This window comes from Lissotriton vulgaris, chromosome 5 (assembly GCF_964263255.1).
Source record: "Lissotriton vulgaris chromosome 5, aLisVul1.2, whole genome shotgun sequence".
NCBI lineage: Eukaryota > Metazoa > Chordata > Amphibia > Caudata > Salamandridae > Lissotriton > Lissotriton vulgaris.
The window spans coordinates 1925483580-1925504069 of NC_141693.1; the positions used below are offsets into that span (position 1 = coordinate 1925483580).

General features: G+C 44.1%; 1 protein-coding gene across 1 annotated transcript in view; it reads right to left on the reverse strand.

The window, feature by feature from the left end:
* The window catches only part of NOTCH4 (notch receptor 4), a 366092-nt gene that overhangs the window by 107450 nt on the left and 238152 nt on the right, over nucleotides 1–20490 (reverse strand). Inside the window, exons 18-22 of the mRNA XM_086924525.1 lie at nucleotides 13817–14045; nucleotides 9737–9938; nucleotides 5268–5421; nucleotides 3613–3797; nucleotides 2920–3052 (exon numbers count right to left, since the gene is read on the reverse strand). Of these exons, the coding sequence (XP_086780651.1) occupies nucleotides 2920–3052; nucleotides 3613–3797; nucleotides 5268–5421; nucleotides 9737–9938; nucleotides 13817–14045 (903 nt within the window). The remainder of the gene's footprint in view (nucleotides 1–2919; nucleotides 3053–3612; nucleotides 3798–5267; nucleotides 5422–9736; nucleotides 9939–13816; nucleotides 14046–20490) is intronic.

A 20490-nucleotide genomic window follows, 5' to 3' on the forward strand; every position in this document is an offset into this window, starting at 1 on the left:
TCCTTAATGGTTAATTCTCCATCCTCCATCAATTCTATACATATTACATGCACCCAAAATAACTTCCCCAAAGATCTGCAAATCTATTCAGGCATCCTGTTTCATTCACACAGTAATACATGAGGTACATCCTGGTAAGTGAGAGACAATATCATAATTCTATCACTGTCAATTTATTAATGTCAAAGTCGTATTCCTTACTACCTATTGTTCTCAGACAGATTCTGTTCTCTTATCAATTTCAATCACAAAGTTTCAGCTAATTGTAACTTCTCGCCTTCATCAGGATACACATATGATTCTGGGCCTGATTTAGAAGTCGGTGGAGGGAAAACACAAAAGTGACGGATATCCCATCCACCGTATTACGATCTCCATCGGATAGAATGTGATCATAATTTATACATATATATATATATGTCGCAAATCCTGATTTTAGAAGCCTCGTTCACTCCACGCGGAATCAAAACAGGACACGGACCCAATTTTCTTTTGTGCCTCAAATGTTTATTTTGGCCAGATGTCTGAGACGCGTTTCACAGCGCGAACGCCGCTTGTTCACTCGACAATCACATTTGAGCGCGAAGGCTTATTTAAAGTGACAGTGCTATGTGATACAATGACCACGTGATTACTAAGGTCATAGACATGAAAGAAATACATAACATTTCAGTGTAATCCTTGTAAAATACAATTCTTATGTGTGACGCTGGTTGAAATCTTTGTACTTAATACATGTAAAATACATTTGTACATAGTAACTTTATCTTAAATTCAAGATTTCATCAAAAAGTAAAATACTGTTTATCGGATCATGTTAAATTTATGTAAAATACAATAATCCATTAACTCTTTGCATCACAAACATATTTCTGTCATATGTACTTTCTTTTTTCATGCTCATTGACCAAGAAAAGTTTATAAAGTGCTCAGTGATAGGTGCTTCCACTTAATTAAAAAAAGATTGTGATATCTTACTCATCATTTGTTACTTTTCATATATTCTTTCACTTTACCGTTTTTTGATTTGATGTACCATTTCATATATATTTACATATTCTTTACCAGTTCATGCATCCTGTTGCAGATATTTTATATATCCCTCTATTTTCTTTATATATACATTTCATATTAGTGTTCCCTTACTCATTTGTCATGCTTTCCTGCTTTACCATCATGTGTTTTCATTATGTTTTTGTCACTCTCCTCCAACATCAAACATTATATATAGAACCCTTCGATTTCAATGCTGTTAATTTATAAACGCATTACATAAAATGTTTATAAAATATTCTTAAAATATTTACATCATCCTGTATAATTCATATATATACAACATATTTACAATATACACAAATATTAGTATAAATCATGGGTGGTGTATCTATATTAATGTATTTTTTGTTTTTTATTTTTTATTAGTCTTGTTGGAGCGTTAGGTCTAATTCTTTTCTTTATCTTATCTTGTGACATACATTTTCTGATTTGTTTACATGGTTTTTCTAGGACAAACACGTGTACATATCCTCTGTAAGATTCAATCCATGGGGGTGTTTTGGATCCAACAGAAGGATATACCGCGTTTCTAGTTTACGTAGCTTATTTTCTCGGTCCCCACCTCTCCTATTGGGGGATATCGCGTCAATCAAATAGAATGTTAACCCCTTGTTGTTTGATGCATGATGCTTTCTGAAGTGGCGAGCCACTGGATACGTATTATCCATATTGGCTATGGCTCTTAGATGTTGCAGTATACGTACATGGGCCTGTAGTTTACTGGACCCTACATAATTCAACCCACATGGGCAAGTTAGTACGTATACTGTATACTCAGTTTTACAGTTTAGCATTTTGTTGATCACATAGGGTTTGGTTCTAAAGGGACTCAAATAAGTTTTTGTATTTACACCATGTGTACAGGCTTTGCAGGTCGGACATCTTTTAAAACCCTTCAGATTCTGATACCATGAAGGTTTGCCAATGATTTCTGGATCTGACACCACTAGTGCATCCCTCATTGAGGGACCTCTGCTGTAAGAAATGGACACCCTCTGCGGTAGCAGGGGTCCTAATACTGGATCGCTTAGAACTGTGGGCCATGCATCTTGAATAATTTTTTGGATGGTTTTATGTTGTCTGCTGTACCCCGCAACTAAACAAAAATTATCCACTTCCAGATCACCTTGGCTTGGCTGTGAACCTATTTTTGTCTGGTCAGAATTTTTAACAGTTTTACCAGCCAATAATGTATCTCTCTCAGTTAAGTTAGTTTTTGCTATAGCCTGATTTATAGTTTTATTGGAGTAACCCCTGGCTAGGAATCTTTCCTTACTATCCTGTTGGGCTAACTCTAAATCTTTCTGGATGCTGCATATCCTCTTTATCATTAGCATTTCGCCATAAGGAATACTTTTCACTAAATGGTGGGGATGTGAACTCGAGGCATGCAGTAGGGAGTTCCCTGCTGTTTTCTTTCTGTGTAATTTGGTTTGTAAGGTGTTATTAATTACAAACACCTCCGTGTCCAGGAAACTCACCATTGTTTCACTGATCTCAGCCGTGAATTTTAAATTGAGATGATTATTATTTATTTCATCCATAAAGATTTCTGCCTCTCCTTTTGTTCCGTGCCTTTTTTTTATATATATATCAGTGTTCCCCTCTGCCGACTTCTAAATCAGGGTCTCTGTCTTTACAAATATTAATCTTCCATTCTGTGCATTTTTTATAGAGTCACTGGGTCGATGAAGCTAAAGGTGACTGGGATGTAAATATCATCTTTGTTAGAGGTAAGAGTGGAGCTCAACCACTAATTCTGATAACAGGTTGTGAGTAGTTGTACTATTGTTGCATTTCTATAGCACTTTATACCCTTTCAGATGGTTTTACCTCCAGATCCCATACAATTCATGAGCTTACCTTGCGTACCCCACCGACAGGAGCACTGGTAGCCATCGAGGCGATCGATGCAGATGCCCCCATTCTGGCATGGCCCGGAGAGGCACTCGTCTGCCTCCTCTGAGCAGTTTACACCGTGGAAACCCGGAGTGCACTGTAAGCAACACCAAAGGCATTAAGGCAACAAGATGCCAATGACTATGAGAAACAACAATGACTGCAGACAGAAATCTAATAAAAACCAACTTAAGTAGAGTATTTTTAATTAAAATAGTTAATATGTTCTAATATTTTCCATACAAACCCAAAACCCAAAAAATATTTAAGGCCAGATGTACTAAACAAACCATTTTGAAGTCACAAATACTGCGATTCACAAAATCACAGAGATTACTAAACTAATTTGTGAATCTGTAAAGCCTTTCCAAAAGGCCAAATTGGTTTACTGACTCATTCCGAATCACAATTAAAAAGAGGTGCGAAAGGGGCATCGCCTCCTAACTGTGAATCGCAGTGAGATGCCTCAATGGTTTGTGACCACAACTGCTGTCACTGATCATTGGAAAGTTACAGCTTCCTCAAAGGAGGTGGAAACTCATTCACAAAAGGTGGGCAGCCAGTGGCCCATTGACCACGGTCTCGTCGCCAGATGCTATCTCAAGTGCCACTCGCATCCCCGCTGGACAACATGGCTCCTCTGCATCGATCACTTACCTGGCAGGAGTAGGCAGCGACAAGGTCCACGCAGGTGGCACCGTTGTTGCAGGGATTGGGCTCGCAGTCATTCACCTGCTCCTGGCAGTAGCTGCCCTGGTAGCCAGCCAGGCACTGGCAGTAGTGTGAGTTGCCGGCATCAAAGCATTGGCCGCCGTTCCGACACAGGCTGGAGATCTCCACACCTGGCAAGACAGAGAAGGATGAGGAAGCTAAGAACCAGACGTAAGCTCACAATATATGGCAAAAGACCATCTCGCATTATACACTTCTTACTCTATGTTTCTACAGAGGTTTTGTTGTGGGAGCAGGAACAATGGAGAAAGGATGGTACCAAGAGACTCAACCGGGTAGGAGAACCAAAAAAAGAATGTTGGCCAAAATGTCAAACTTCCATCCTATGACTATTACAGGTTAAAGAGATCGGAACTTGGCTTCCACAGTGGCATCCAGCTCAGATATACCCCACCCCAGTTTTCAAAAACTCTACTTCCAAAGAATTTCCATCTTCTGGAGCAGAGGACACCTCCTTGACAGTGAGAAAGCTCAGGGAACTAATGCCCTGACGAGATCTCTGTGCAACCTAAAGGTCACAGGGGCATCGCTTGAATGTTGATAAATGTATGTATTGCGACTTATTTAGCGCACGTATCACCCGAAGGCATCAAGGCGCTTGCCTTGGGAACCCGTCCTGGCTTTTCCCTGTGAGATAACCCCTACTGGGCATCCCCAAGGTGAAAGCCAGGCATCCCGCAGCGGGTGGGCCACCGTAGTGGAGATTAAGCAAGCTATTGCCCAGAGTTGCAGCGTGGGACCCCATGATTAGAGTAGGCACCGAGGCGAGAATTATCGAGTCCGTGGACATTTTTGGGCTCAGGACCCTGCCGCGTATTGAACCCTGGTCCCGGGCCAGACCTATGCATCAGGGTCTGCCGCTCTAATCAGTGAGCCACACTCCTCCACTAAAATAAGTACCACTGGCTTCAGCAAAATTAACAACTGTTATCAGCGTTCAAGGATGAACCAATTGAAGTTTGTTTTACACCTATATATTTTATTGGTCTTTAACATTTAGAAATAACTTTTGATTGTTTTAAAAGAAAAAATACTATCTAAAAAGTGGGGCTTGTTTGTAAAAATGTCATTCTTTACAATCAAGAACAAGAGTTTAGAAACATGGGAGAAGGGACTGAAACATTCACAACATTGTCAACTTTTTTCTAAAACTTCTGAGCAGCTTTGAAACTCAGGAATAAATGAGCCAACTTATAGAATAATTTCAAGAGTTAGAAATGTTAAAAACGCTAATTAAGAAAGTCTAAATATATTTAGGTCCCACCAGCCACTTCCTGCTAAGATTAAAAGACTATCAAATTATACATAAAAGTAGTGAAAACATCCTGGACGAGAATGCACATTTCATACAGGCCTCTGCCTTTTGTACCGCAAACTGAATAGGACAGAAATTCGCACTTTTTGTTTATAGGCAGTGACGTTTCACACAGCTGTACAGAAATTTGAGAGAAGGGAGATATAAAAAGATCAGTGAGTATAAAAGTACACTAAAAAGGTGAAAAAGCATGGATGCCAGGATGGAATAGTAGAAGGGGTGAGATTCATGGGTGCAGAATGGGGGTCTCCCATGGCCAAAGTACCTTCTCTCTTGGCGGCGATGTCGCAGGAGACCCTGGGGATGTCGCAGTAGAGTCCGGCCCAACCACTCTGGCACTGGCAGTGGAATGCGGTGCCAGTCTGGGAGCACTGCGCTTCGTTCCGGCACACGGGCATGGCACACCAATCTATGAGAGTCTACAGGAGGTTGGAGGCAACGAAACAACTGTCAATCACCAACCGCAGTATCTAAATAGCTAAGGTAACCCCAAGTGCTTTGGTAAACCTTGTGCAATGACAAGAAACAAGATACAGGCTCTGGGACCAATGCCGTAAAATATGGCTCTGTGTCCCTCTCCAGCACCAGGAGAGATACAATCAGGTAGGTGATAACCCCAAAACCAGATATGAGAATTTAGAAAGAAATACTTTTTCGAATAGTTTTCTGCCGAAATACCATGTACATAGGCAACATTATTTTTGTTATTAAAGAGTTGTCACTTTTACTTTTGAAACGTGTTTCACACCCAAAAAATCTAACTATCATAATAGGTTCTCTGGCACCATGGACTTCAGCCAATGGACTTAGGCCTATGCTGAAAAGAAGACTCACACAAAGAATAAAGAATGTTAAAATGATCATACTGCACACGAAAAACACATGCAGGAATTACTTTGTCCCATTATTCCTTCAGATTCCATCTACTGACAAATGCAGTCATCCATTAAATGCTGTACAACAGCCAATGGCTGAAGAGGAATGCCTCAAAGCCCCTTTCTGTGTATTTTATGTTGTGAATTGTGTGTATTAATTGACAATAAATTATTTACTTACCTACCATCCATGAACTTTGGTCGATGGTGGCCCTTATAGTTGGCTGTCTGCAGCCATTTACTAATAAGGTCAACCGTAAGGGCCACCTTTGGCTCCCTACTTCAGAGTTCATATATGGTAGGTAGGTAAATAATGTATTGTCAATTAATTAAAGCCATTACAATAAAACAGAAAAAGCTTACATCCTCAGACTATCTGGAGTTCATGGAGGGATCAACTACCCTCTTGTGCAGGGTAGCCTCCCTCATCCTTGTTGCTTTGAAGTGCTACCCTGAGATAGGCCTTCAGTCTACCCTACTTATGCGGTCTTCCTCGAATGTACTCTTACCTACTCCAAACTGAGCTGACACCATCGCTGGGCCTCGGTTTCTACGACAAAACACAACCTGAGCCTGGTTCCGAGAAGTCACCTTCATGCAGCAGTCGCCTTCACATGGGTCTGCAGTCTTCCTACTTTACAGTGGTCCTCAGCATAGGATCCCGTGGTCTAGTCCACGCTACGACCATTGGGCGGAACAATTTTCAGAAAGGTGAAGTGTTGGGAGTGTTGATAAAAATATCTACCAGCCTCTGCAGGGACAGCTTGAAGACGGCATACAGCGATAGGAGGCGGACTGCGAACACCCCAGTCGGCGTCTTTTGGAATCATGTTAACTTGATTTTGGCAAAGACGGCCATTGTTTCACTATCACAGTGAAATTCCACTTGGTTGTGCACGGTTGCTTCTGCTTTTATCACATCATTTTCTGCATACGTTATGTGCCTATAATATGGAGGTATGTTGGGATGCCAGCTATCAAGTAGCACAGAGACTGAACTGTGCTAGAGGGGTACTGATTGTATTCATATTTCCTTGCAGTATGCTTTAACATTGCTTAGAAGTTGATACTTTTTGACTGAATTTATGAAAATACTGCCCTGATGAAGCCCTATTCCGGGTGAAACGCGTTGGCTGCATGAGTTTGTCTTATACCTCAATATTTTGTAAATAAAAAGAAGCAACAGAGACACCGAAGACTCCTGATCTCATTCTGTGGAATCACAACTGTATAATATTAATCTTTCCTGTTGGGTTGCCTCTCCGTACTTTGTTTTCTACAGCTTGAAGTGGCCTCTGTTTCCAAGGTCATTGTAGAGGTGACAATTTGACTTGAACAGTTTTTTTCTTAAATTAGATCTTTATTGCTTTTCATAAGTAAGCTTAAACAGTGTATACAGGTTGCCATCATTTACAGTATCTTTTGCAGACATCGATGCATGGGTCATAGTGCGCTTCCAGAATGAAGTGTGTGGGGTCCATGATGGGGTCCTGCAGGTTTGGACACCCTAAGGAGGGATGGGGGATTCCTGCCTGATCTGAGGAACTACTAACAATGCTTAGTGCGTTCAGCCTCAGGTCAGCCGAAAGTCAGTCTCGCATGACAGTGCCTACAACAGGATATCCCATCCCGTCTGCAGATGGTGACGCTGTAAGAGCGTCATCCACAGCTCCTGTCTAGTGCCTGACATCTCTCTTCCATATCCCCACTGGTGGCGGTACAGGTGTCTTCCATGGCATAGCGATTGCATGGTGTGTCAGTGCTAGCTTAAAGTCTGTAAGCCAATTTCCTGTTTGGTCCATCTTTGGGCACAGCATCAGATACAGTAGGCATGTCTAAGGTGTACAGATATGCTGTCTGCCTTCAGTGTGCGAGGTATGTGCATACCTCCGTCCAGAAGAGGCAGAGCACCACACAGCACTCCTGTGTCATGTGATGGAGGCCTGCTTGTTCAGTTCTGCATCTAAAGCCGCGGTGGGACGATGCAGAGAACATCTTGTGAAGGTGCATGGGGGTTGAGGTATGTGTGGTGTACATAGTTGAACTGCAGTAGTTTTAGACGTGCATTCCCCAAGACAAGCGGGATTTGCCCCAGGACTTTGTCCCAGTCTGTGTCTGTGAGAGCGATTTGTGAATCCTGACTCCACTGGTCCTTCAGATTAGGCAGTTCCAGGGTAATTGTCGTGTACACAATTGTTATGCGGTGAAATTTCTGGCTATACGTCAGTAGTATCTGTAGTGCAGGGTCGGTCTCAGGATCTTTGCCTGGGTCCTCCCACAGCTTGCCTATAGCTTGCATGAGCGCTGCATGGGCCAAGGATTGCCCCCTGGGATATCATGTCCGTTATGGAGGTCCTCAAACGAGATAGTGGTCCCATTTGCGAACAGGACAAATTGACTAGAATTAACTGACAAAGACACCCCCATCATTTTCTTTAAAACAGCAACGGAGGGGGCCCCGAACAGATGCAGAGGTGACACCTCACTTAACGAATGTGGGAAACATCCGTTACAACGCGGATGTTTCAACGCGGTGCTGTTACGACGCGTCCGTAACAACGCAAGTCGTTACCACGACTTGCGCTGGAGGGCGCTAGAAGATTAAAAATAGTAAATTTACTATTCCAACACCTTCCCTAGTGTCCACGGGGACTGGTGTTAGAATAGTAAATTATACTATTCGATATCCGCGCCCCCAACGCAAGTCGTGGTAACGACTTGCGTTGTAAGGGACGCGTTGTAACAGCACGCGTTGTGACGGTACGCGTTGTACCGTCACCCATCCAACGAATGTGTGACAACAGAGGAGGTGTTCACCCAAACGGAACCATGAAGTCTGTAGTTTAATCGAACACAAGTTTACACCATTCAGACATCTAACTGATATGAGAAAATGTTCTCCTTTTTTGCATAGAACAAAGGAGCAGTATAGCTAGGGAGATCCATTACCCTGGTGAAGCCCTTTGACCATTAATTGCCATAGATATAGGCCAAAACATGTTGGTAGCTATTTATTTTGGAAGGGCAGATGAATCATTGTATTTCATCTACTGGCCACACTTCTTGCTTTTAATCATTATCAGGGGTACTCAATATTAAAGGAAATTCTTTGGATATACCCCTAGGTATTTTTAACTTGTACCACTTCAACTGGACCAATGTAATTATCCTGAAATAGATATATAAGAACTCCCAGGTCTATGGACTTTGGTCAAGTCCGCTGGAGTGGCACTGTTCCTACTCCAGTGTGAGAGGTCGCTGATAGTGAAGCATGCACGATACGTTGTGGGTGAGGGGACTTCTTAAATATCATTTGATGACTCGACACAACGGTTTTTCTAACTGAGATAGAATAAGTGAGATGATAGGTTTCAGGACTAGTGTATCTTTTGTGATAAAACCTCCATCATTTTCCCCAGTCCTAGGTGTTCACCTCTGTCTCAACACGCTCTCACACTCATACATAGAGACACACACACACACGCACATAAAACCCACTCATCAGTGTGTACGTAAGCACAAACATATTACACACGTGGACACGTTCACCCATGCCATTACATAAGTGCACACACACACACCTCTCTGATTCACATTGTCTCACTGCCTTAGCCAATCCTCCAGTTTCACGGTGTGTGTGTGTGTGAATGTGCCTGGGGCCTCATAGATTTGCTATGACTTCTCAGCTACTTTCAGGCCTGTATCAAAAAATTAATAGTGCAGATCTATTCTCATGTGTGTGTGTGGGTGTGTATGTGTATGAATGTGATTCCACACGCACAAAGTGTCCTGTGAAGCAATAATGGAAAGTCGCCCACCCTGCCATTTATATCATAACACCCCTCCCCCTGGCACTTACCTGGCAGTTGCTGCCCAAGTAGCCATGCGGGCAGGTGCAGCGGTAGGCCCCAGAGCCATCCTGGCACACGCCTCCGTTCTGGCAGGGCTCGGACTCACACTCGTTCACGTCCAGCTGGCAGTGGCTGCCGTTGAAGCCAGCTGGGCATACGCATGAGAAGTTGGCGATGCCATCCACACAGGTGCCACCGTTCAAACACGAGCTGCCAGGATCAGGTGGGAGAAGAAGAAGACAAGAAGTCCCTCATTCGGGGCTACAAGATAATACCTGCTCACCCCTCCCCTCCCTTTCAGTCCTTCGGCTGTTTCGCCTACACTTCTCTCTCTCATATAGAAGTATTCTCCAAGAGTTGTCACCTGCAAGGGCTGTGTCCTGTGTAGGTGATGGGAGTAGGCACAGCAACGCCCACTGATATAAACAAGTTATACTTCTGTCTGCTCTATAAAAACTACAAAGGGTTCTAAACAAGAGGCGTGTGAAGGTATCAGGAGGACAAGGAAAGGCAGGGTATGTTGCATCCTGTCTTCAGCACACATAAGCAAAATGACTCATTCATACAGCACAATGTTGGCGAGTGGAGCCATGTAGACGTTGAACAGGGTGGGGCTGAGGGATGATCCTTGGGGCACGCTGCAGCTGATCTTGGTGACTTCCGAGCAGAATGGGGGAGGCGGACCCTTTGGGTTCTCTCGGTGAGAAAGGAGGTGGTCCAGTCCAGGGCTTTGTCGCGTCTACCTGGTCGTGAAGGCGTGTGCGTAGGGTGTGTTGGCAGACGGTGTCAAATGTGGCTGAGAGGTCCAGGAGGATGAGGGTCATGGTTTTGCCATTGTCCAACATGGTCCTGATGTCATCGGTGGCAGCGATGAGGGCAGTTTTGGTGCTATGCTTACTGCGGAACCCTGATTGAGACGGGTCCAGGATGTTGTTCTCCTCAAGGAAGTGGGACAGTTGCTTGTTGACGATCTTTTCGATGACCTTCGCCGGGAACGGGAGCAGGGAGATGGGCCGGAAGTTCTTGAGGTCCTTTGGGTCCGCTGTGGGTTTCTCGAGTAGTGCGTTGACCTCGGCGTCCTTCCAGCTTTACCGGAATGTGGCGGTCTCAAAAGAGCTGTTGATGATCTTCCGGAGTTGGGGGGCGAAGATGCGGCTGGCTTTGTTGAAGATGTGGTGAGGACAAGGGTCGGATGGTGAGCCGGAGTGGATGGTGTTCATAGTCTTGATGCTATCGTTATTGTTGACGTGGGTTCAGGAGACCAGGAGGTTGGTGAGGTTGGGGGTGGTGAATCAGTGGTGTTAGCAGCAGTTGGTAGGGTCTGGGTGTTGAAGCTGTCGTGGACGTCTGCGATCTTGCGGTGAAAGAAGGAGGCTAGTGAGTCACAGAGGTCTTGCTAGAGTGGGATGTCGTTGGCGCCGGATCTGTGGTTGGAGAGTTCCTTCACGACGTTGAAGAGCTCTTTGCTGTTGTGTGCACTGTTGTTGATCCGTTGCTCATGGCGCCACTTCTTCTCGAGTTTTCGGCACTTCCGTTTGGACTCCTGGAGGTCAGTGGTGAACCAGCTGGTCTTTCTGTCTATACGTTCTTTGATCGGGCGAGGGTGTTAGCACAGGCGTCGATCCATTGCCTGAGGTTGCGGGTGGCTGTGTCAGTTTCAGCGTTGTCGGTAGGTGGGTTGTGGGCGAGGGCGGTGATAAGCTGGCCTTCGGTGATCTTGTTTCAGCTGCGGTGGGGGATCCATTGTGGCCAGTGGCGGCTAGTGACATTTGAAAGTGGTGAAGCGTAACATTATTGTCGTACTGCACTGCGGCGAGCGAGCCTGAACAACCTACGGGGGTTTTGGGGGGGTTCTACCCCAAGAAAATTGTGAAAAAAGAGTGCACAAACGGTGCATTTCCAAGCAAATTTGAGGAAGCAGGAAGGTTAATAAAGCAATTAGTGCTGGGCCTAACAAACATAGATCAGTCACTGCACCTCCCCTCACTTTACACAGCTTTGCTTGTATCTGTTTGGGATCAATGGAAAACAAGGTGGAGCACCTTCAGTTGGCTCAAAGATGTGTCCCTTGAAGAGAAAACATTGTCAGCCATAGAAGTCAAAATAGAACAAGCTGAAACAGCTGTCTGAAGAGTGTGTGGAGTTTCATCCTGATACCCTAAGAAAATCACAAAAACATTCAATATATCCCAATGCACACGCCACTTCACAAATCTGCATATAAGCAGTCTGGGAGCTTGGAAGCTATGAGAACATACAATGACAATGACATAAAATAACAAAACCACACACCACCCACCTACGGCACAGCGAAGGCCCTATAACGAAGCTTACTCATGCCATTAATGTATCTGAATTGCTTTGATTTGCAATTGCTTTTGCCATATATAGCGCACCTCCTATTCCTGGCGATTTTGAAAGGTTATCATAGGCTGTGGATCGTGTTCAGAATGCAACACGATTGAGAGCTCAGCAGCAGAGGCTGAATGCAGGGAGAGTTAGAGGAGCACACAGTGTTCAGATTGCATGCTCATCCAATCTTTGGCCTCTCTCCAGGGTGCACATAATGATCGTCACATATCACCAATCATAATTACCAATTCTAATTCTTTACAACAAAATCATTGTTAATCATTTATATCAAACTGCTAACAAACACCCACAAAGCCAACAGGTCTGGTTTGCTTTAGGCAGATGTTTGTTGTTGTGCGATATGTCTGGATGCAATAACACCAAACTCACAAAGTGGCGCCTACAAGCTGGTCAGGCCGCATACAGTGTAAATCACAGGATAGTAGTTTACATGTTTTAAGCCACACCCATAACTACTTAGGCCACGCCCCTTCTAAAGACCCATTTAAGGCACTTTTCTCCACAATAGGCTTTTGCCTACAAGCAGCTAAAAGTCGTTTCACAAAGGCAAGACCTAAAAATTGTGGAGCTCTTCGAGTCAAATCTCAAACTTGTGGAGCAGAAAATGAGCAACTGCTTTGCTCCTCTGCGGTACACACTCTACAGTGGCTCTGTGACAGCAGCAGCACAACCGGTGTATGTGTCAGGGGAGGGATCTGTGAACTTTGGTGAAAGAAAGCCGAGGACATGACCTTCTAAACTGTAACACTCCTGTCTATGATTGCAGGTCCCGGGGCTCTTGGTGCCACCTCACTGCACTCCTCAATGAATGGAGCTGCAATATTTGTTTCCTGGTGAGGTGGATACAAAATCCCTGTTGATTGTTTGCTCCCTGGAGAAGCAGATCAAAATATCCTCAACTTCTATCGGAGTCAAGTGCAAAAGGAGAAACATGGGTGAGAAATATCAATGTTGGGGGGAGGGTTAGAACCAATTTGATGGCAGGGGGGAATCACAGGGAAAGGAGTGGGGGAGAAACAGGAGGGCAAGAGGAAGCAACACAGAGGGCGGGGCAGAAGCAACGTGGAGACACAGGTGGGAGGGACGCAGTGAGTGTGATGAAGCAGGGGAGGAAAAGTAAATGGGCGAGAGCAACGGGAGAAGCGCACAGGCATGAGAGAAAGAGAGTGCAACATGTAGTGTGGGGAGGAGAGAAGCATACTACAGAAACCGCTGGAGTGCATACACTCTTGTGGAGGGCCAAAACAACTCAAACAAAAGAAAAAATGAGCAGTGCAAGGACACAAGTCATGCTCCATGCGTCCATGGAGGGGCAAACACAAGAGGAAGGTAAGCCCACACAAGCTGACAAATAGGAAACAAGCAAATGAGTGACAATGAAGCCAACCAATGGTAAGCAATGGGCGGGCTCTAAGCCCACATTAAGCTAACACTACAACTCATAATAGACCGCTCATGCGCTGTCTCGGAGAAGAGACCTACAAAAGGGTGCTGCAATGGGACCTTTCACTTTCACATGTGTGAGGCCTAAATTACAAATGTTTATTTAAGTAAAGGCAGAAAACCTAACTTCCCCCTCTATCGTATGACTCTGGTCTGTGACTCCATCTTGCTTTCGTGTGCTTGTGTCCCACATGTCTCTCCTTTCCTCTTTGTCTAGTCCTCTTTCCTGCACGATCCTGCTCCTTGCCTCCATCCTGACAGGCCTCACTCACCTATTTGTGCAGTCTGGAATGTTATGCTCGCAGTGCACCCCGTCAAAGCCTGGAGTGCACTGGCAGGTGTAAGAGTTCACATAGTCGGCGCACGTGCCTCCGTAAAGGCACGGACGGCTGGCACACTCGTCTATGTCCAGCTCGCACCGCTCGCCGTGGAATCCAGGGGGGCAGGTACAGGTGAAGGCATCAACCAAGTCCACGCAAGAGCCGCCATTCCAACAAGGATCTGTGGGACCAGAAGCAAAAGTCAGACGTGTACAGCATCCATAATTTTCTAGCCGTAGGCACCCTCTTTTTTCTTTAAAGCACCAGGTATCCCCCAACATCTCATGCCGAGGACACCCACTTATTTATACATACAGCGGCAGAGAGACGATCCACTGCTTTTCAGAAGTACACAAAAGGAAAAATAAGAGGATAATAACACAATGGCCAGTTTTGGGGCGGGACAAGCTAGGTTGTCATCACAGCCAGCAAGGAAAAAAGTGGTTGGTGCACTTAAGTGTGCATGACGGTTTGGCTGGCTGTCTTGGGCCGGCCAAAAAATCATGCACTTAGCATGTCCTCCACCCAGCTGCATTGCACTGCCTGGGTGGAGAACATGCACAGGTCCCCACTCCCTCTCTGAGTGCCAAACCAGGATACTCAGACCAATCACGACGCTGCCCTCATGCTAGTGACAGCAGTGTTTTGATTGGCTTAGGAGAGCATGTGTGCGTCCTGCTTCCGGGAGTCAGGAAGCAAAGTGGAGGAGAGACCCCCCACCGCATCACCCCCGTTTCTGTACCAGCCGCCACTGCATACACATATTACATTTCTGTTAAAAATGTCAAGGAAGTCTCTTAAGGTGAACATATTCATAAAAATAATGCGCTATGGAGAAGATTACAGCTATACTTAGGGACTTTCAACACGCAAATATGTCATCAAAACAGAATGGGGGGCCTACACCGTACTATGTTGAAAACACTGAGGGCCTCTGGGTACATCTGGGTACAGTCCCTCTCAGAGCCAGAGAGCGACCCACTCTGATCCCAACTCCATTTGAATGCATTATGTTTATTATGGTATTTTTATTCGTAAGTGTGGCTTGGGGAGGAGGGGGCAAAGAGACAGCTGTCCTCTCCCGAGTAATGATAATCTTCCCCTGTCTCTTCCCTCTACATAATTTTAGGAAGCAGCATATGCCAAGCCCTCCCATACTAGTGTCTTCTCCGATACTTGTAATGATGCTGAAAAGTGTGTCAGGTTCTTCTACAAAATGCTAAATAAAAGTTAAAAATAATGACAATCATTTATACAAATAACAACAAAGTAGATTATCTAACACTTCATTTCACAGAATGCCACCCTGTCCTTGTATGTGAATGTCTCCCATAGAGATCAACAACGAAGGCTACCATCTCAAGATGGATATTTCAGTAATGGTAGTGAATATAAGAAACTGAGAAGCAACACCAATCTACACTCAGGAGGATCAGTGTGCCATGCGCACACCAAGATACACCACAGCAGGAAAAAGTGTATGAATAAGGAGACAACATGTATAGCGTATGGTGCATATATGGTCACTTGTGCAATGGCAGTGCTTCTAGCCTTAGATGTGTCCCCCCACAAACACCAGGACACAGTTTGACTTGGGTTAGAACATACCAAATGTATTTCATGCCCAGCAACAAACACAGGTAGAGTAATGTATGTAGATGTACTTTATTCGATAAAATAATTTCATCATAAAAGTATGCAATTTATACAATACGTTTAAAAAGATAAAAACAAGAACCCACCAATCCTTGTATACATACAGCATCACATACTACCCAAATTCTAAAATCAATAAAATATACACTAAAAACAGATACATGAGAACCATGAAAACATCCTACCAGGGGGCCATCTGGCAGTTAGGTTGAATGGGGGGTGGGCTTGGCCCTCCTCATACGTGTCTGCCATGCACTACCTAAGTATTTAGCTACCCCACACACCATAGCAGTAGAGGACGTGTCGGTGCAGAGGACCCGTAGGGCCATTTTGTGACACCTGAGGCCCAGCCCCTTGCATAATGGTTTTAACCATATCTTCATGGCAACCCTATATGCCGGGCAGGCAAAGAGAAAATGCGCCACAGACTCTTTGGGGGCTACACAACCAGGGCAGGCTTTTGATAGACCACCTAGATTGTAGGTAGAGTAATGTCAAAATGCACATCAACAAAGCAGTGCATACACCACAAAAACATTATAAGTCAAATTGCACACGTGTTTTGTTCAACTTCTCTGGGGGAGATAGAGTCTCTGCCAGATAAAGTGTTACCACAGGTAAGTAACTTGTTCATCTGATACAGACTTCTAGCTGCAGATTCCTTACCTTAGACTAGAAACCAACGAACTCTCTCCCCGGTGGTGAATCTGTGGACTATTGTAGACTAAGAAGTCCTGGAAGACAGAATGGGCAGAAAGCCCATCTCTCTGGACCTGACTGTTGGGGCAGTAGTTCTTGGCAAATGTGTGCAGTGATGCTCACGTAGCTGTATGAAAGACTCCTCTAGCTAATGCGGAGGTTGCAGCTGGAGCTCTGATGTTGTGTAAACTACGACTCTGGCATAGCTCTACAAGATTTACTTCTCCACCCACAGGTGACACATGTGAACTGGGTTCAATGCAACAGGGCTGAAGGTTATTGTAGCCCTGCAGAATCCCACCCAATACATTGTTGAAACGGAACAAATGCTTATGAGTTACTAACAATCCCTACTATGGGATTTGGGCCACCATGGTACTGGAAACAAACGTATTTCACTCTTTACAATATCACACACACACAAATGGTACTAAGAAGAATAGAAACTTTTAACTAAAAGCACTTATTGCAACAAGGTGAACCTGTTTCTCAGCACATCTAAAATAACCACACAAGATATCATAAATACAGCAAGAGTGAATGTTGCGACCCAACAAGAATGACATGAAAATTTCTAACACTTCTGTCATTTAAAAACCTAATGCCCTAAAACCTACTTCTATGCGTTATACTAGGCGAGCATGCAGAGTAGAACTTGCCATCTGGAATTTCTTAGGGAGATGCAATGCACGGCATGCCTTGTTGACAGAAAAAGCTGTGGTTACCAGAGATGTGAAGGCAGTGTTCCCTGTGAAAGGGAAACATGCCACAGCAGCATTCTTCCTTGCGGACTCAGCTCGTTATCTGTATAAAGTGCAATGCAGCATTTTCCCAGAGCATTGACAGCAATCAAGACCGTCTTCGGCAGTATCTTTTGCGATAATCAGGGTCGAAGAACCTCTCTGGCAAATGGTCAGGTGGCATTCTTTGTATACTATCTTTTATCAAGGATTGGAATTTCTGACATAAGTTCAGGATTTTTTTTACATAGTTTTTACATAGTTTGCATCAAGGTGTATGTCCCAGACATATCCTGATGATCATATAAGGTAAATGGCGTTGGCCGTAAATTCATACTACACTGTTTTGGCTATATGTCTGTGCTTGTTCTTTTGTGACCTTGACATTGTGATAACAGGACACTTTTCCCAGACTGATGTCGCTTCAGGTGTTAGATCTATGTCATTGTCTGAATTACTTGACACTTTCACAGTTCTTGGAGTTATAAGGTCAGACGACATCTGCTTCAATGGCAGACATTACAATGATTCTGCATACATTGGGGAAACATGGTGGCTCCCATTACTTAAGATGGAGTCTGGCCTACTCAAAATGGAGTTAGACCTTTGGGGCTTTACGTCATCTCCAGCTTGTATGTCTGAATGTGACGTCATGGGGGGCATTTAACATGTATGGATTTTGCTTTGAGCAATTCATGGAAAAACAGTTTGCCTAAAATGTGTTCTAAAGATAGATGTGTGTTGGTGATTAGCATACCAATGACGATAAAAATAGACCAAATTAAAAATATTTGGCATAAAAAGCCAATCCCTTGAAAAAGTCTCTCCATTGCATGGGATTATCTCAGTGGTATGCCGGTCTCTGGTCATTTCACACATTTGATTTTAATCCTCAACAGAGGACATGCTAACATCATCAGGTGCATATGCATCATACGTGTAGTCTTTAAGGAAACTAGACAATGCATGCTTGTTGTCGTTAGACCACACATTTTATGGACCAGCAATTGGCTGTTGGTAGTCTCAGGCCCTCTGTAATGTTGATAGTTATACCTTTGGAGACTTGAATATTAACAATGAATCAAGCCACTCATTGAGTGCTGAATCGAAAAGTGTCTCGGCTGAGACTGCTCTGTCATACTCATCATCCTGTAGAAGGGACAGATCATTGCTTGCCATTGTCTATGGAGCTCATGCAGCTCTTGAATGATTGCTTCCATAGCAAGATATGCCACGGCGGGCTGTCCCGGCTGTAAGTCCAAGATGATTTGATTTGGACGGTTTATGCACCAGAACACAAGGTTAAACTTTCATAGCGCCACTTTTGAGAAAGGATAGCATCCAATTTTCATGAGTTCAGATAGTCAAGCATTCCCCAAGAAATGTACTACAATCTTTCTGCATCTTTGTTATTTTCCTCGTCGGAACAGGAAAAAGATGACAATACTATAGCGAATTAGCAGTAAGATGGTTGGAAAATATAGGCACCACCTTGGCGCACTGACATAAGTACATTTTTGCGACTTTCCCGGGCAAGAGCGCAGAGCCACGATGAAGTACATTCACTAGTGTGAGATTTAAGGGCTCTTTGTACAAGGGAAGCCCTCGTTCTATAATCAGTTCCCGGAATGGGGAGAATGGAAGGGTCGGTAAGGGATCTGCAGCTAGAGTCTCTACCATAAATGGCTTTAATGAAGGTAAGTAACTTGTTCATCTGATAAATCCTTCTAGCCACAAATTCCTTACCCTAGAATAGATATCCAAGCAATGCCTCCCAGTGTAGCAGGGTTTCCGTTCTCCCACAGAACTGTGCACAGAGATCTAGAACCTGGGTGAGTTAGGGTGACCCAAAACTCACCTTAGTATCAGAAATCCCCGTACCAAGCTAGCTACAGTGTCTCATTGGTTCTAACAACTTCCCAATGACTTAGACAATCCAGAACATGAACTTAGGGTACCTCAGGTATCGTGGAACACATGAACACTCTTTCGCTATATAATCATTTCAAACAAAAACTGGGAGTCAAAGAACACACGTGCAAATTTGAAATATTTATTTTTCAATGCAAGGTTCTCAAACGCATTATCTTATATAATACCAGCATACATATTATAAAAATCAGAGTTATCAGCATAGTCACTAATCCATAGTAAGCAAAAGGTGACAGCATATTATAATACAAATTCTATAGAAATCTGTATCACCTATATTTAGCGCACCCTATTTAACATACTAGATTATATCTAAGAAGGTCTCATTTGGGTTTTTAGCAGGGCGGGCCCATACCTCTAATGGTCAGTAGGAGAAGATCACATCAACAGCTACCAGCTCTCTGCATGCGAAGCATCAAGTGTGTTGATTCATTCCCTGTAACTCTATCTTAAACCCGCGTAGAGCCCAATGTTGGCAGCAACATTATTTGTGTTATGTCTAATGTGGTGCGAGGATCAGGTCTCCAGCAACCTTGTGTTAGGTTATTCTTAGAGGGTGCAGTTCTCAGTGTGCAGACAGTTGTACCAAGTGTACCAAGCACAACTGATATCAGAGCAATAACATATTATTCTCAAATAAATCACATCTTTCGTCTAGGTTGAAAGCTACAATAACAATTAGGTGTCGTGTGCAAACTGAAGCCGAAGGAAAATATGTTGTTTAAACATTTAATAAACTCATGCTAACTTAACACAATATATAGGAACGCAGTAACCATATGACACCAGGAGGTGGGTGTGCAAACTCAACTTAGACCAGGATACCCTGCAGGACTGAACAGAAAAAATGCCCATCCCGACGGACCTGACTGTCCAGGCAGTAGTGCTTAGTTTACATGTGCAATAAAGCCTGTGTTACAGGCTGACAGATATCCATGACTGGAACTCCACGCACTAACACTGTGGTTGCAGCTTTGACTCTGGTAAAATGAGTGCACAAGCCCCGAGAAGGATGCTCTTTGGCCAATGCCAAGGAGATCTTTATTCAGATGGTTTGCTTCTGTGCATTCTTCCCTTTCTTGTCCACGATGTATCCTACGAAGAGTTGATCATCCACCTGGAATTCTTTTGTTCAGTCAAGGTAGAATGACAATGCTTTTTTTTGAGTCAGACGGTGGAGTCTCTCCTCTTTTTTTGAAGGATGGCTGGGGCAAAAAAAGGTAGTGGTCATCTGGGCTATGCGAAAAGGCATGACTAAATTCGGAAGGAATGAGGCACGTGTTCACAGAACCCGTTTGTTAGGTCACAAAGTAGTATATGGCGGGTGAACCGAGAGCGCCTGCATCTTGCTGATCCTCCTGGCCAATGTAATAGCCACCAGAAAGGCAGTCTTTTATGGTTAATAAACGAAGGGGGCAGTTGTGTGACAGCTCAAAAGAAGCGAACATCAGGAAATTGAGGACCAGGTTCAAGTTCCATTGGGGCATGATGAATGGCACGGGGGGAACGGTGTTATACACTTTTGAGAAAGTTGCCACAACAGGTGACTTAAATAAGGAAGGTTGGTCTGGCAATTGCAAACATGCAGGAATGATTGAA